This window comes from Eulemur rufifrons, chromosome 28 (assembly GCF_041146395.1).
Source record: "Eulemur rufifrons isolate Redbay chromosome 28, OSU_ERuf_1, whole genome shotgun sequence".
In the NCBI taxonomy this organism is placed as follows: domain Eukaryota; kingdom Metazoa; phylum Chordata; class Mammalia; order Primates; family Lemuridae; genus Eulemur; species Eulemur rufifrons.
This window is the reverse complement of record NC_091010.1, coordinates 63,084,710-63,100,048: the sequence shown is the minus strand read 5'-3', so window position 1 is coordinate 63,100,048 and position 15,339 is coordinate 63,084,710. Positions and strand designations below refer to the sequence as shown.

Genomic DNA, 15,339 nt, shown 5'->3' with positions numbered 1-15,339 from the left:
TAATTTCTTCAGTACTTATGCAAACTTATAAAGAAATGTGCCTCTGAACATTTCACCTGAGGGAACTATAATTGTGCAATTTCTAGTTTTCATTCTTCAGCACTTCCCTAAACGGAAGGAGGCCCAACGGAAACGTGGAGGGCCTGACATCTAAACCATCCACTCCTCTGATTCTTGTCCACTTGCCACTTTATTTAAAGAAGAAGCAAAGTGTCAAGTTTTCCAAGATACGTTTTTTCAGAAAGCAAAGACCCGAAAGCTTCTGCAAACAAACACTTGTTTTTCTTTGTCCTTCATCAGTCTGCTCATTCCATAAACCACGGCTGTGCTTTGGTGGCCTTTCCTTCTGGTTCTTTCTACCTGTTCATGGGTCGGGCACCTTGGCCCTCGTCCCCTGCGTTACAGCTTGTTTTGAAACGGTATGCATATGTGGCCAATAAGGGAAGAAGGGAAAACAAAAAAAAGCAAACAAAATCAGAGAGAATTATGAAATGGAACAGGGAGCTCATTTTAATTAAAATGGCCAATAGAACGATGTGGTGTTCTGCAGTTCAGTCTTGTTTATTAAAGAATTCATGCTGAGCCCTCTTAGGTGATTAAGAGTCAAATTATTATTTTTTTAAGTATGTGGGCAAAGGCTGGTTGGACGTTATTAATGTGTAATTAACTTAATATAATCGTAAAGCTTGACTTGAGTCATAACTGTATCTCCCTAATTGTCCTTGTGCCTGGGCTTTTCCATCGGTCTTGACCATGGGTGAGTGTTTAAGGCTCTGTGTGCCTCAGATCCCTCCCTTAAAACGGGAAGTTTGGGTCAATAATCCCGAACCTCTGATCCCTGCTGGCTCTAAGGACTGTGATTTAATAGCACAACCATAATTCAGCATCAGCCATTTGTCATCTTAAACAACAGCACAGATTTTTTTTTTTTATAAAGAGGTTGCCTTTAAGGCTAGATATTTCATAGGGCTCTGAACAGTTATTGCTATTTAATGCAGAAAAGCAAGAAGACCACTGAGATTATTAATAGACTCCCTGAATTCCCAGCTCATTCTTAGGTAATGACTTAGGTGGGGGCAATTCTTAAAAACTATCTTTCACGCCATTTCGAAGTGTACGAGACCATAGACCAAGAGGGATCTCAGGATAAAGGACTCTTCAACCTGGCTGTGAAATCAGCACAAAAGCCCACGGCACCATGTGTCCTCGGGCCTAATATTCCCACGAAGCCCCTCAGCAGAGGGCAAAGCATCACTGAGGATGGGCCGTTCATTTCCAAGTCTGTTTCAGATGAGACAACTTAAAACAATGTTTTGTTGTCGTCACTGCTAAACGGGTTGTTTTGAAGCGTAGGTTTATTAGGTTTACATTTTCTAGGTTAGTTACTTAAATGTCATGTTAAAGACTTTTGATGTAAATGCTATGCTTAACCTGCAAGTGTGTTTAGGGGACAATCATGACCAATGTACTTATCGGCATATTTATACTTTCTGGAGATTTTTCTCAGCTGTTTCCGCCTTAATCTCCCAGATCAAGCAGTCTGATGAGGAAACAGGTATGGGTTGGTAGCAGCCACCATTTACTGAGCGCTCCCCTGTGTGGGGACTGTCCAGGTGCCCCCAAGTGGCGTGTCACTCAGCCCTTCCACAGCCGGAAGAGGCAGGCGCTGTTACTTTGACCCCTTTCGGAGGAAGCTCCTGTGCCCCAGGGGTGGCAGAGCTGCCGTTTGGACCCAGGTGGTTTTGCACCAAGTTCATGCTCTTCCTAAACTGCTCTCTTCAAACGTGGTTCCCTGTTTTGTAAAAACACTGCTGCTGATAAAAGAGAAACACAGCAAAGGTAGTGGCTTCCCTTGAAAGCATGTGAAGCTCTTCTAGCACAGGGTGTGCTGGTGAGAGCACAGTGGGGGTACGATGCTCTTCTCCCAACTTCCGTGACCTCTGTGGGCTATGAGTTTTTTTTTTTTAATTGTCGTAAAATATACATATAAAAATTTACCAGTTAGATCATTTTTAAGTTTAGTAGACATGAATTATATTCACAATGTTATGTAATCATCACCACTATCTATCTAAAACTTTTTCATCACCTCAAACAGAAACTCTGTACTCATTAAGCAGCAATTCCCCATTTCCCCTCCCCCAAGCCCCTGATAACCTCTAATCTACTTTTTGTTGCTATGAATTTGTCTATTCTAGCTACCTTGTATAAGTGGAATCATAGGATATTTGTCCTTTTGTGTCTGGCTTGTTTCACTTAACTTAATGTGTTCAAGGTGTTCCTTGTTGTAGCATGAATCAAAACTCCATTGCCTTTTATGACTGAATTATATTCCATTGTATGGATACATCCTATTTTGTTTATCCATTCATCTGTTGATGGACACTAGGTTGTTCCTACCTTTTGGCTATCGTGAGTAATGTCGCAGCTGGTGTACAAGTATCTGCTCGAGTCTCTGCTTTCAGTTCCTTTGGGTCTATACTTAGGAGTGGAATTGCTAGATTATACGGCATTTCTCTGTTTAGCTTTTTGAGGAAGACCCTGAGATTTTTGAAGAGCTAAGTCCAACAGGCAGCGGATGCCCTTCTGCAGCCACATTTGTGAGTGCCTTCAGGCAACAGGCATGTAAGGAAACAGCCTTGCATTTTGTAATTCACGTCCCACCTGCTCTGGAGAGATCCAGTGACTGTTTACTGAGTGGAGGGAAGAGTTTCTCTCACTGGTCCAGAGGATCAGGTCGCCCCACCCTGTTCTCTGGACACCTCCTGAAAAGCAAACTTCTTCTATCAAGGTTGGGGTTTAAGCATTAACAGGTGTTTGCCTCTACAGCCCTTGACACATGTAAGCTCAATTTGCACAAACACGTTTGGAAGGGATGGTTTGTAGCCCTCCAGGAACCTGCTGGAAGTGGGGGTGGGGATGGGGGAGAGTAAGATGTGCATCTTAATGACAACTGGTCTGTGGAATTGCAGCTGATGAGGTGCCTTCCTGAAGGCCAGGGTTACAAGGGATTGCGGCATTCCTGGGTAAATTGGACCCTGATACTGATGGAAGAAAATCTTGGCAGTATTTCTCATCACAGGGACACAGCATTCAACCTGGCACAAGAGTAGAACTTCCCACCAGCTTCTGCATGTTTATTCTGCTTGCTATCGAACACCTGGGTATTTGGAAAAGTGTGGATTTTTTTTTTGCAGTGTGGAAGCCAAACATCCAGGTGATAGCCTGAGTCTTTGACCTTTCACCTAGGTGTTTTGGTATCATACAAACCAAATCTGCATTCCCAGTTGTTGCTTGGAGGTGGCTAGGAATTTAACAAGCACCTTGAGAGATTTAGTAACAGACAAATTCCGAAAAAACCTGTCTGGGCCACCTTTCGTCTTTGCATTGACAGGGTACGGAATGTGTATGGAATCCGTTTTTTTTTTTTTTGTACTACACTCGAGAGTTTAGGCCATTAGCTTCGATCTGCTCTGTTTCTGTTTTGAAATGTTATTTTAAAAAGTCTGCAGTGAACAGTTTTGAAGCCCATGCTCTCCTATTCTGCTGCTTGGCAGATGAAAAATAATGATGAATTCCACAAAGATTTGGCCAAGGGCAGGAATGAAAGTAAAGAATTGTGCTTGTGTGGGTCGGCACAGGATTTCTTTCCTCCCTGGCGTTTGTGCTTGGTTTGCCGGAGGGAGACGGAGGCAGCGGCAGAGCTGTGACTACCAAACACGTGTCCGAGGAGCTGTGTTATTTTACTTCTTGCGTGTGTGAGAGATTTCTGCTTAAGTCTGAAAAGTGAGAATAAGAAAAAAGTAGACAATATTCATAATCCCACTACTTGATTGTATACAGTGCATTGCTGATTTGACATATTTTCTTTCTGATTTTAGTGATGTTCATATAGTCACATTTATACCTTCAGGCCTGCAGGCTTCTATAGGATTGCGCATGTGTCTGGTTTTTTTTTTTTAATGAAATGTAATCATGAGTAAACTTCTTTGTATTCAATGTACAGTTTTTCATTTATCAATAATTATATATCGATATCTTACCAGGTCTGAATGTAAGAATACCTCATTGTTTTTATGACTATATACTAGTCTGTTGGCATGAACTGTGCATTAATTCATATAGGATAAACTATACATTGTTTATAACTCTCTTCTTTGATGGATTCCAGTTTTTTGCTGTGACAAACAGGGCTTGAAGCAACAGTTTTGTTCATGTGCCTCAAAGTAATTATGCTATTTTCTGTGGGCTAGATTTCTAGTAGATTTAACTGGGTCCAAAAAAATCTGCATTGCTAATTTTAATAGGTACCACCAAATTATTTTACAAAAAGGTTTTTCCCAATTTATGTTCCCATTCTCAATTTGGTCTCTATTTTCCTACACATTTACCAAGTACTGAATAACATTGATCTATCTAATTTTTGTTAATCAGCTGGTGAATAACAGTGTCTCATTATTGTTTTAATTTGCATTTCCCTGGTCATTAATGAGGGTAGGCATCTTTTCATATGTTTATTGGGTATTACCTTCCCTGTTCTGTGAAAGCAAAGATGGGGTGTGTGCATTCAGCCTAACTGGCAAAAGAATTGTAGCACTGAAAATCTGAGGAATTTAGAAAAACTCCTTGAAGGGCATATCTTACATTTTTGTTGGAAAGATACTTTCTTTAGGTTTATACTAAATATTGGTTTAGAAACAGAGTGATTGAAAATAACTCAAACTTTGTGCTTTTGTTTGCCATCTTTTTAAAGTTCCTGTTGTAGAGGCTTAGTTTGCTATTAAGCAGCTGCTTGCTAATTAATGGTAGGATATCCCCTACAAAGGTGTCAAACATTTTGAATGTTGGTGGCTTCAAGGGCATCCATTTGGAAAATGCCACAGCTCATAAAATTTGGGATTGGTGGTATGTCAAGGAATCAAATACTGGAGCGATGGTGTAAGAAAATTAATATTAACAGCATTGCATGTGGCAATATTGATTGAGTACAAGGTTTCTGGAAGGGCAGAAACACCCTGTTTGGTAAATGTGCTTCTCATTGTAAAAGCATTTGATAAATGTTAACTTATTAATATTTGTAGTACATCTCCTCCACGGAGTAAATATTCAGGGAGCATGTGCCCTTGAAGAGGGATCTTGCTTGGAATGCCGTGGCCCCACCGAGCATGACCTCGAGCTGACCATATGCCCTGGGGTTAAAAAAACGGGGAGCAGCATGCTGAGCTGCATATGCCAAGATAGTGTCTGGGCCAGGAAGACAATGTCCCCTCCCTGTGCAGTTCAGGTTCAACTCCATTTGGAATACACCATGTGCCAAATCTGGATCCAGGCGCAAGAAAGACATTGACAGTTTGGATGGGGTCCAGAGACAGGCACTAGCCATGATTAAGGGCTTATGGGCATGACATTTGAGCGGGGGCTCAAAGAACTGAATATTTACAGCAGGGCTAAATGCTGGATTACGTGGCTTGGTGATGTCAGGGCCTGTGGCTATATCCTAAGTTACCCGCCATGTGACTGGTTCCTCAGAGTCAAGGAGAGAACCATTTCTGATACCCCTAAGAGCTTGGGGGCGGGGGGTTGTCCTTGTGGGCCCATCTGCCTCAAGTCCAGTCAAGGAGCTCATCCCTGCCTCTCCCATGCTCTTAGCGTGACAGCTCCAGAGTAGCTCCGGGGGGCCAGGATTTAGATCGAGAATTCCCATCACGCTGGAAAACTTAGCACCCACATCTCCTCTCCTTCAGAACACCCATCCTGCACGGAAGGTGCTTATCTCTCCTAAGGGGAGACCTCGCCTCTTGTTTTGGTTCTCCTACAAGTCTGTGGCCCAGCCAAGAGCAGAATGTGGGTCTTCTCTGATGCAGAGTCCAGACTCTCTCCACTGTAGATCAGCAGCCTTCAGGTTCTTGTCACCTATAGCAGTGAGAATCAGTTCCCCATCACCAGCTGCACGACGTTAGATGCTGAAACAACCTCCGTGACAGCAGCAGCTGAGCCAAGTGACTGCCCAGAACTGTCCTAACTCGCTGCTTGTGTCCTGTTAGGAAGAAAAGAGTGCAGCCTCCGCCCCAGTGGTCCTTCCTAAGACTGTTAGTGGTGAGCGGCGATCTTGCTTTTGAACTCAGCAGCGATCACTCTGCTCTGCAGCGATGGCGTGGGCAGGACCGAGCGGCTGGCATTGTTGCTGCTCCTGTCGCGTCGTCCCTCTCTCGGCAGGCTGATCACTGGTGCCGCTTTGCAGAGTGGACAGCTGCCCTGCCCTCCTGTTTTTACAGTGGAGTAGTTACAAGGTGGTTTTCTTCATTCTCTAGTTCAGTTCCTTGAACCACTCACGTGCTTGCGAAGGCTCTGCCTGCATTATCGGTTTTTGTGTGACTAAGGCCCAAAACACTTGAGATGCTCAGGGCACCATTCAGAAGGTCAGTTGAAATTCCTGAAATGATAGTTAAGGTTAGTAGGACCTGGCTTTTTGCTTTTTCATTTCATTTCTCCGGAGTGCCTTGTCCAAAATATCTGTAAAGAATGATTTGGATAAAAATGTCAAAGCTTTGTACCCTGAAGATACTGAATGTTGCATTTTGTCCTGGTAAGGAAAACTCATGCTTGTTTGACAATTTGAGTCTATGGAAATATTTTAAAAGCACATTAGTCTGTTTGTGTATTGACAGAACCGTGGGCAGGAATCACTCTAACTTATTTTCACATGTGCTGCTTATCTTTGAAGTCTCAAGGAGTTTGTGAACAGATGGATATACAACTTACGTTTCATAAGGATTCATTGCTCCCATATTTGGAATTCTGGGTATGTCTCTCGGGAACATGTAACATCTCTCCAGCCACCACCAGCACCAGAAGTGGAAAGGCAGGCCTGAGTTCCCAGCTGAAACTCCTTGAGACTTCCACACACCACCTGGGGGCCCTGGGGCAAGAAACGAAGAGCTTTCAAATCGGAAGGCTCCAGGAACAATACCAGTGCCTACCTCATGCACTCCTTGGGAGAATTAAATTAGCTAAGGCAGGAAGGAGGGCTCAGAGCAGGGCCTGGCATACAGTAAGTGCTCACTAGTATTGGCTCTAGATGGTTCCTTGGTGCTTTAGGGGCTGAGAGTTCCTGCTGAGTGGCAAGCCGGTTGCTCAGCAGGCTGGAGTTCAGGCTCCCGGGCCCTCAGCCTCTCCTGGAGGGTCTCTCAAATCCACAGCAGGGACAGACCTACTCTACACCCCCTGAATCCTCCTGCCCCCCTGAATGTGTCCGTATCCATGTCACAGGCACTCACCAGCGTGGTGATGATCGTTTTCATTTGTCACCATTCTGAGTACTTATTATGAGGCACATTTAGAAGTCAGGTGATTCTTCTCTTCTCTCCCTTCCCTGCCTCCTCCCATTTCTCCTTAAATCAAGAAAGCACAGTCGTTTGTATGCTGTGCTGAGATTAAATAACCACCTTTACTTTGGGTTTTTCAGGTACGAAACCAGCATTGGAGCCTCATCATGGAAAGCGTGGTCCCGTCTGACAAAGGCAATTACACCTGTGTGGTGGAGAATGGCTACGGGTCCATCAATCACACCTACCACCTCGATGTCGTGGGTGAGTTGGCTTCTCCTCGCAGTGGCAGCTGCACACCAGCCTGTCCTGGCTCGACTCATTTGGAATTGTGAAAATGAGGCTTGTTTCTCCCAAAAGTTTAAGGAGAATTGGTTTATTCTTACTCTTTTTTCACACACCCTGTCATTCGAGAAGGATTCTCTGCCATTTGATAGTACTCTGTTTTCCGATTAGCCAGGCTGTTGAGCCTCACAGTGTTATCCTATGTAAGATGCATGTTATTATATGAGATTACACTGAAAAATATTAGTATGCACAGGAAAAGGGTACACATGCATGGCAGGAGGGCTCTGTTTTTAAAAGAGAGGCAACATTGCCCCAGAAGGGACAAGTGTATGATGCTGGCTGAAGAGTAAAGGAAAAGGTATGAGGACTGAGCCTGTCGCTGGCTGGAAAAAGGGCCTTTCACTTCCCTGGGAAGAAAGTCACTGGACAGGACGGTGCCAGCTCAGTGTCTGTTCCTGGAACCTATTTCCTCTGTGAAAAGGGCACATATATATAAGCTTTTAAGTACCTTTTTGTCAGAGTGCACAGATAAATAGACCATTTTAATTTAACATCTCAAGGCCAAATTTTTCCCAGGTTTTGCCTGTTACGATGAGGTTTTGTTGTAACTGATGAAGAAAGGGTGTTTTCTGCCTTGTTGGAGGATTGCTGACATGTGGAACTACACCTGGGCCGTGTCATTGTTGCAGGGATGGTGGGTCACGACCTCTTCTACGTAGGAGCCATCTTCTGTCTGTTTTGTCCCATACCGTGGCTCTCTACCTGCCACCGTGAGCTGTCTGGGTTTGCCCTTCTCCACAGGCAGGTTGCTGACTTCTGCTGAAGTCTCGACTCACAGTTCACCCTGATTCATTTTGCCTTCATGTGACTGTTGGTAACGCCACAAACACACGCCCAGCCACCGTGCCTCTGTCAACAAAGTCTGTCCTACATCACTGCCTGTGTGCGTGCCCCCACCACTGTCTCACATGTGGGTTTCTTCTCCTTCAGTGAATTATACTCTTTGAAGAGAGAGACCCCATAGATACTTGAATTGTCCAAAGAAATTTCTGAAAGCTGAATTAGCCAAATTGCATAGATTTGGTTAATTTAAATTTTAGGTTAACAAAATTAAATTGAAAACCATTTTGATTTTCTATCAAGTTAAATGAAATTAAATCTATAAGACACCCTGCCTCAGACAGCATGATACAGTCTTTACTTGCATTTGCATATAAGCATTCAGTGAAAAAAGTATTTATTTGCACGGTTTAGTCTTGTTATTCAGAAACCTTAATGTGAAATTGGATAGGTCTTTGTACGAAGTCGATCCTGTGGATATTCCTAAGAGTGAGTTTTAGAATGTCTTTTCTCAAAGAGATATTTGTGGCATGTTTTTTAGTGAGAATTATTATGTTTAGATATTTTACAAGACAAACACAAAGAGAAGTAACACTCCAATATGAGACCAAAATGGTTAACTTTGTCTTGGCATCGATGCACCGTAAATCTGTCGATCAAAGAGCCCATGACTTGGAATTTACCTTGGGCCTCACATATACTGAATTTGACATGAAAGTGTTTCTATTTTGGTGCAGAAAGTTAGATTTGGGGCTAAAAGTTCTAAATACCTAATTTTGAAATTAAGTAATTTATTGTAAGAAAAAAAATAATTGTGCTGTAAGAGTCTTCAGGGATCATGGCTTTATATAGGTCTACAAATCTACAAATCGTTCATTAAGATTGGCTGGGGCCGTGCCAGGAATCCGGGAGTCATGTCAGGGCCACTCCAGCCGGGCTCTTGCTTACAGCAGGTTTTAGGTTGAGTTGTTATGTAAAACATGCAAAACCCCTCACCCCACCTCCCCTTTTGAGCTTTTTGGCAGCTCATCCCTGTGAAGCCCTGAAATCTCTCTTAGAGTTTAGGGTTGGGATTTGAATTGGGCTGCTGAATAATGGAATTGTGCTGTCTAATGTTAATCCCCTGGCAATCGGTCTTGTTGAAAAGAGCGTATGATTCAGTGGGGTAACGCAGAGGGAGCGTGGAGTGTATGGAGTAATGCAGAGAGAGGCCTGATTATGTCACAAATTTGGGAGATCGCCCAGCTACACGCGGGCCAATAATGACACAATGCTGGTTGGGAATATCCATTAAAGCTCAACGCCAATAATTTTCCAAGCCTTGAACCTTCTTTATAAATAGAAGCCAAAAGTCAGTGGAGTATAAGACATTTTCAGCAAAGATGGAGGTGTGAAATACTCTCATCTCTGCTCAAAACCCCAGTAATTGCTTTGAGAAGCACTAATAAAATAAGAATTGAGTCAGCTAAAGAGTCTCATGTAGACTTACAGAGTTGGCAGTCATTCTGAACATCTCCGCAAATGGAACAAAAAAGATTCATGCTTAAGCAATGAATTTCTGGTGGCCCACGGGCTCGAATTTAAACATCGCTGTGTGATCACAGCTTTTCGGCTACCTCTCTGTTTCCTGGAAAACCAAAAACTCTTCCCCAGTAAAAGTGAAGTCCTGTTCACGTTCACATTCTTCAAGGTTTTACCTTTGTTGCTATGATACATAGATTTGTGGTTCAGATATTATGAAGCATCAACATGGGTGAGATCTTTTTATTGAAATTCTTCCTTGGAAAAGGCATCCCCATAGGCGCTTTAATGTAAAAGCCATGTAATTTAAGTGACATTCTTGTGTTCTGGAATTAAACAGCGGGCCATTGTTGTGTGTGAGGGAAATGCTTTCATTTATGGGAGCCCTTTTAGGAGCCTTGCTTGATCCTCATTAAAATTGACACCATTACTTTTCAGCTATTTACTGCAAGGGAAAATTAGTGTGACGCTCTGCATTTTGGTAATTGTGGCAATAACAAAATGGGGTCCCCTAAAGTAGCTGGCTCCGGGAGGTGGTAAGTCTTCGCACCATTCATCAGAAAGTGGTGCTGAAGGCCTGGATTCTGACGGGCCCTGCCACCAAGAAGCCACAACCTGGGACAGGTTATTTAGCTTTTCTAAGTCTCTGTTTTATCAGTGGTACAATTGGAGTGATGATACTTCCCTCATTCCTGCAATGGTTATATTCATTTCCTAGGCTGCTCTAACACATTACTACAAACTGGCTTAAAACAACCGAGATCTATTCTCTTACAGTTCTGGAGCCCGAGAGTTCAAAATCAAGGTGTTGGCAGGCTTCATGCCTTCTGGTGGCTGGTGGCTTTCCTTGGTGTGTAGACGGGCCACTCCAACCTCTGCCTCCGTCTTCTCAGGGGTCATTTTCTCTGTGTGCGTCTCAAATCTCCCTCTCCTCTAGTGAGGACACCTGTCATTGGATTTAGGGCCCACCCTAAATCCAGGATGAGCTAATCTCACTATTTTTAACTTATTTGCAACAACCTTTTTTTTCCCAAATAAGGTCACGGTCATAGGTTTGGGGGCTTAGGACAGGGATGTGCCTTCCTGGGGGCCATAATTCATTCCACTGCAGTGGTTGCGAGGCGTCATTGGGGTTAGTGGGTGAGACCATCCACTGGGCATGTGGGTGGCCAGCAACAGAGGCCAGTTTCCTGCCTTCCATACCAGGATTCTTCTGAGGGTTAGAAGGCATCTTTCATAGCTTTTATGAGACTCAATCAGAAGTCTTATTTGACAAACAGAATGGCATTTGGGACCAGCGGAACTGGCCAGGGGCTGACATTCACGTCTCCTGCTGAGAGTTCCACCTCTGGTCAGCGCTGTGGTCAAGGCCGTCCCACGGCTGACGTGGTGGCTGGACTTGCAAGAGAGCATCTTGGAGTGTGAGTCCTTAAAGTTCACTGAGTTGGCCTCTCGACCTCCACCTGTGCCCCTCACCACACTTTACAGTTGACGAAACTCAGGTTCCGCTGGGATAAGTGATTTGCTGAGGACTTGGAGAAGGTGCCCTGGAGCTGGGGCCTCGGCCCAGGTCGTCTCGACGCCCACCCAGACGAAAGCTCCTCTCGCTGCGTCTCGTGCTGACCGTGGTGTGGACCAGCAGTGGCTGCTGCGGCCAGAGTCTGAGAAGGTGCTGCTGCTCCTGACCCCACTTCCAGCTCTTTGCTGCAAAAAACAAAAATGTGAGAGAGAAAGATGGACATCTTCAAGACACCGGGTGCTCCTCCTCACTCACGGAGACCCTTTGGCTTTGCATCATGGACTTCTGCTCCTTTGGAGCAGGTCTGCATTTCCACAGACCGTCAGATGAGCTTTCCACCTGGCATTTGATATTTCGGGGAGCAGAGTTCAGTGGAGGTGCGAACAGTGCCTCTGGGTTTGCCACGGCCAGCTGTGTCTTCTCCCTTATCAGTTTAACTTTCCGGAAATTTGTCCCTGCCCTCTGCTGTCCCGAGTGACAGCTGTAAGCAGCAGACGGTGTCTCAGGGGAGAGCTGGGGGCCTGTCGGGCCACGCGTCACTTCTGGCTGGGCGGAGGCCACTGAGGCATCGCCACCAGCCCCGACTTGCCTGGCGGCAGACCAGGATGGCGCTGTCGACCAGCCCTTGACATATCCGCCGTGTCGCGGCTCCGGACATGATGGGACACAGCCGGAAAGCACAGGGGAATCTGTCCCAGCCCTGACTCCCCCTCAGGTGTGTGTTCAGGAGGAACGAAGTGTCGTTTATTCCAGGCACTGACTGATAAGCCTGACTGTGGAGTTGACACCTGGCATTGATGTTCTGGCAGCCCGTGCTCAGCGGGAGAAGGAGAAATTGTGCAAATTGTTTACTGCTTGGGGCAGCCTCTGTCCTGGGGAGACAAAGGTCCCAGTGTGATCACGGAGCAGAGGAGAAGGGACAGAGACAAGTCAGAGTCCCTCAGACCACCTCTGTGGTGTGAAGTTGGGACTCTCTTGTGGGTTTGGAACAAAACAGTAGCTAAGTAAATGAAGAAGTGGTGACCTCGTTAATTAATTAACTGGTGAGTTTATTACCAAAGCTGTCAGAATTCTGTCCTTCCTGCACACTTGGCCCTGGTAGAAGGCAATTCTCAGTCCTGGTTTCTCATACCATGGCTTCTGGACAGAGCTTGGTTTCTTTGTGTGATGAAAAGTGGCCGTGGTGGTAGCTAAAGGACAAGAGTCTGCGTACCTGGAGATTTTCCCGCACTGAGCGCCTGACCGTTACCTTCTAGTCTAGGTTGTAACACTTGTGCCTTCCGCCACACGAGGCCTCAGCTCCCTACATCCCGGTGGGGCTCTGAACTTGAAGCCTCCTGACTTACAGGCTTCCTGGCCAGGCCTCATTTGATTTTTCCATATTCATGATCTTGCTGCCAACAAATTCTTTTGCATTTCTTGCTTTAAGTTTAAGACTTGAGGTTTTATCCTGATACTGGCTCTGCGTGCCAGCTTTAGAGTTGTGAAATCTCGCTGGAGGGAGGTAGAAAGCCCCTCTATTAAAAATGGATTGAGGTGGCATGCCAGGTAATAGGTCACAGCGACTGCCTTTCTGAGTGGGCTCGTTTGGTTAGCGGGAGATCAGGAACTGGAGTGGGGGCTGCGCAGGGAGCGGACTCCTGGTGCTGTTTCTGTGGCCCCAGCAGCCTCCTTTTCTTCCCAGCCATCGCTGTCACAGCCAGCCCGCAAGGGTCGCCCCTCCCTGACAGATGGCATCTCGGGAGGTTCCAGTGGGAATGACATGGGGGAGGGGCATTCAAATTATCCATCCTTGCTAGCTCTGTGGCCTCAGAAAAGTCATGGAACTTCTAAGCCTCAGTTCCCTTGTCTGTAAAACGGGGGTGAAAACTCCCGCTTTCCTTGCAGCTCTGTTGGGAGGAGGGGGTGGTAGGCGGGGCAGTGCTTTTATATAGTATTAACAGTACCACGTGACTGTTGGCCGCCATCATTAGGTGGTCCCGCGCCTCCTCTTGCATCTCTAGACTGAGACATGCACACTTGGCCGATCCCTGATGAAAGCAGGGCTCAGTCCTATCCTTCCCTCCAGGACGAGATTTCAAAACTTCCTTTGGTAGCTACTGTTTGATGAGCTTTTGACTGCTGCAGAGCAGGGGTTCCAGGGGGCAAAGGCTGGTCCTCGGGCAGCTAGATCACACCAAACGTACTGACGGGCAAACCCAGCCTTCCCTGCAGAACTGATACCCGCAAGAAGTTGTTCCCTCCAGGCCTGGAGAGCAGGTGGTACTGTGTGGGTGCCAGCTCCCGGCGTTGCAGCAGGCACAGCTAGTGTGGACGGGACATGTTAGAACTTTGTGGTATCAGCGTTTTTGCCATGTTCCCTGCAAGCTGTTCATTGCCCTTTGCCCTGCAGTGGAGGAAGGAAGCCCTATCGATCGCTTTCGACTCTGGCAGGGGGCCTGCGTGAGGTGGCTGGAGAGAGGGCTAATATTTGGTCTGTTGTCTAATCTTGGCATTAAGTGTGGGCAAACAGGATGTAGAAGTGTTATAATCAAGTTAATGTCTTACAGTTTTATGTAGGAAGAGGGTCTCTTCACCATACCTGAAGATCCAGGTGCAGATGGGCAGAGAGAGCTACTTGTGTCAGAGCTTGAGCAAGTGAACTCGCCGTGAAGATGCGGATTCACTGAGGGCAGTCACGGTGCGCAGCCGTGGGCCAGAACTCAGCAAGGTCTCTATCGTTACGTGCCGAACTGAAATCATGGAAAAATAGCTTAATGAGTGACTTATACTGGGAGTTCTGTGGTTCTTAGTGTATTGCAAATTCCAAAGCAAGAAATCTGCAGTTTCTCTCTAAACTCACTCATACGGCTTAATCAGTGGCCAATTTTACAAACTGAAAGGCCCCAGTTAGGAAATTTTATGCCAACTCTTGTTAAGATGTGAGTGTGGACACGCCACTGTATTCTTCCCCTCTTAAATAACGTGTCTCTTGACACCCCACTCTGGTATTCATGGCCTTCGTGTTTGCTAATTTTCACAGTCAGGGAGAAGGTGGGGTATTGTAATAGGATGTGCTCCCCACTTGGAGAGCAGGTTTGATTTGGAAGGGTGGCTGTGAGAGTTGCTGAACGTCTTTCATCGTGGTTGGTCAAATGCAGGAGGCTGCGGGGGAAGAGATGCCGAGGGTGTTGGTGTTGCTATGGGAGCTGGGTCTGGTTCACCTTCTGAGAAGAGAGAGATGCGGCAGCAAGAACCTTATCTCCCTGGTTTGGAGGGAGAGCAGAGCACTCCAGCCGGGATTGTCTGTATTTACTGCATTGCAGTGATGAGTCTTCTGTCTATGGAGCACATAATATGTCAGAGCAGCCTGGGCTTCATCTAGAGTGTGATCGTCACTTGAATGGGACACAGGCTTTGTCCTCACGGAGTTCTCATTTCATGGCACCAAGAATCCCAGAGAATTCTCACCGTGAGAAGATGATCAGTAGGGTTGGAGGTTCCTGGATCTCCATGGAACTCCAACGTTTTCTTTCTTTCTCCTAGCACCTCCCCATATAGGATCCTCTCAAACAAGGCCTGTAGGAATTCCGTCCCTCCCGGCTACGTATACAGATCAGCAGGTCAGATGGTGTCCCAGACATAGTCCCCATCACATCAGGGAGCGAGCGCATCTTTTGAGAAGACAGGCATTGGATATGATGCTAGAAGGATCTTTTGGAAGCTGTGCTTCAGTTGAGAAAGGGAGTTCTCATTTTACTGGCTCAGTGTACACTCTGCCCTGAGACTGAACGCTGAAGGACTCAGTCCTTTAAACTTTATCTTCTGGTCAAGAGAAACAAAATAATTCTGTGTGTGAGGCCATCG

The 15,339-nt window shown here is 45.8% G+C and overlaps 1 protein-coding gene across 1 annotated transcript in view; it reads left to right on the top strand.

Annotated features, from left to right (window-relative positions):
- FGFR2 (fibroblast growth factor receptor 2) overlaps nt 1-15,339 on the top strand; it is a 101,264-nt gene that overhangs the window by 42,099 nt on the left and 43,826 nt on the right. The window contains exon 6 of the mRNA XM_069460337.1: nt 7,466-7,589. Coding sequence (XP_069316438.1) covers nt 7,466-7,589 — 124 coding nt within the window. The remainder of the gene's footprint in view (nt 1-7,465; nt 7,590-15,339) is intronic.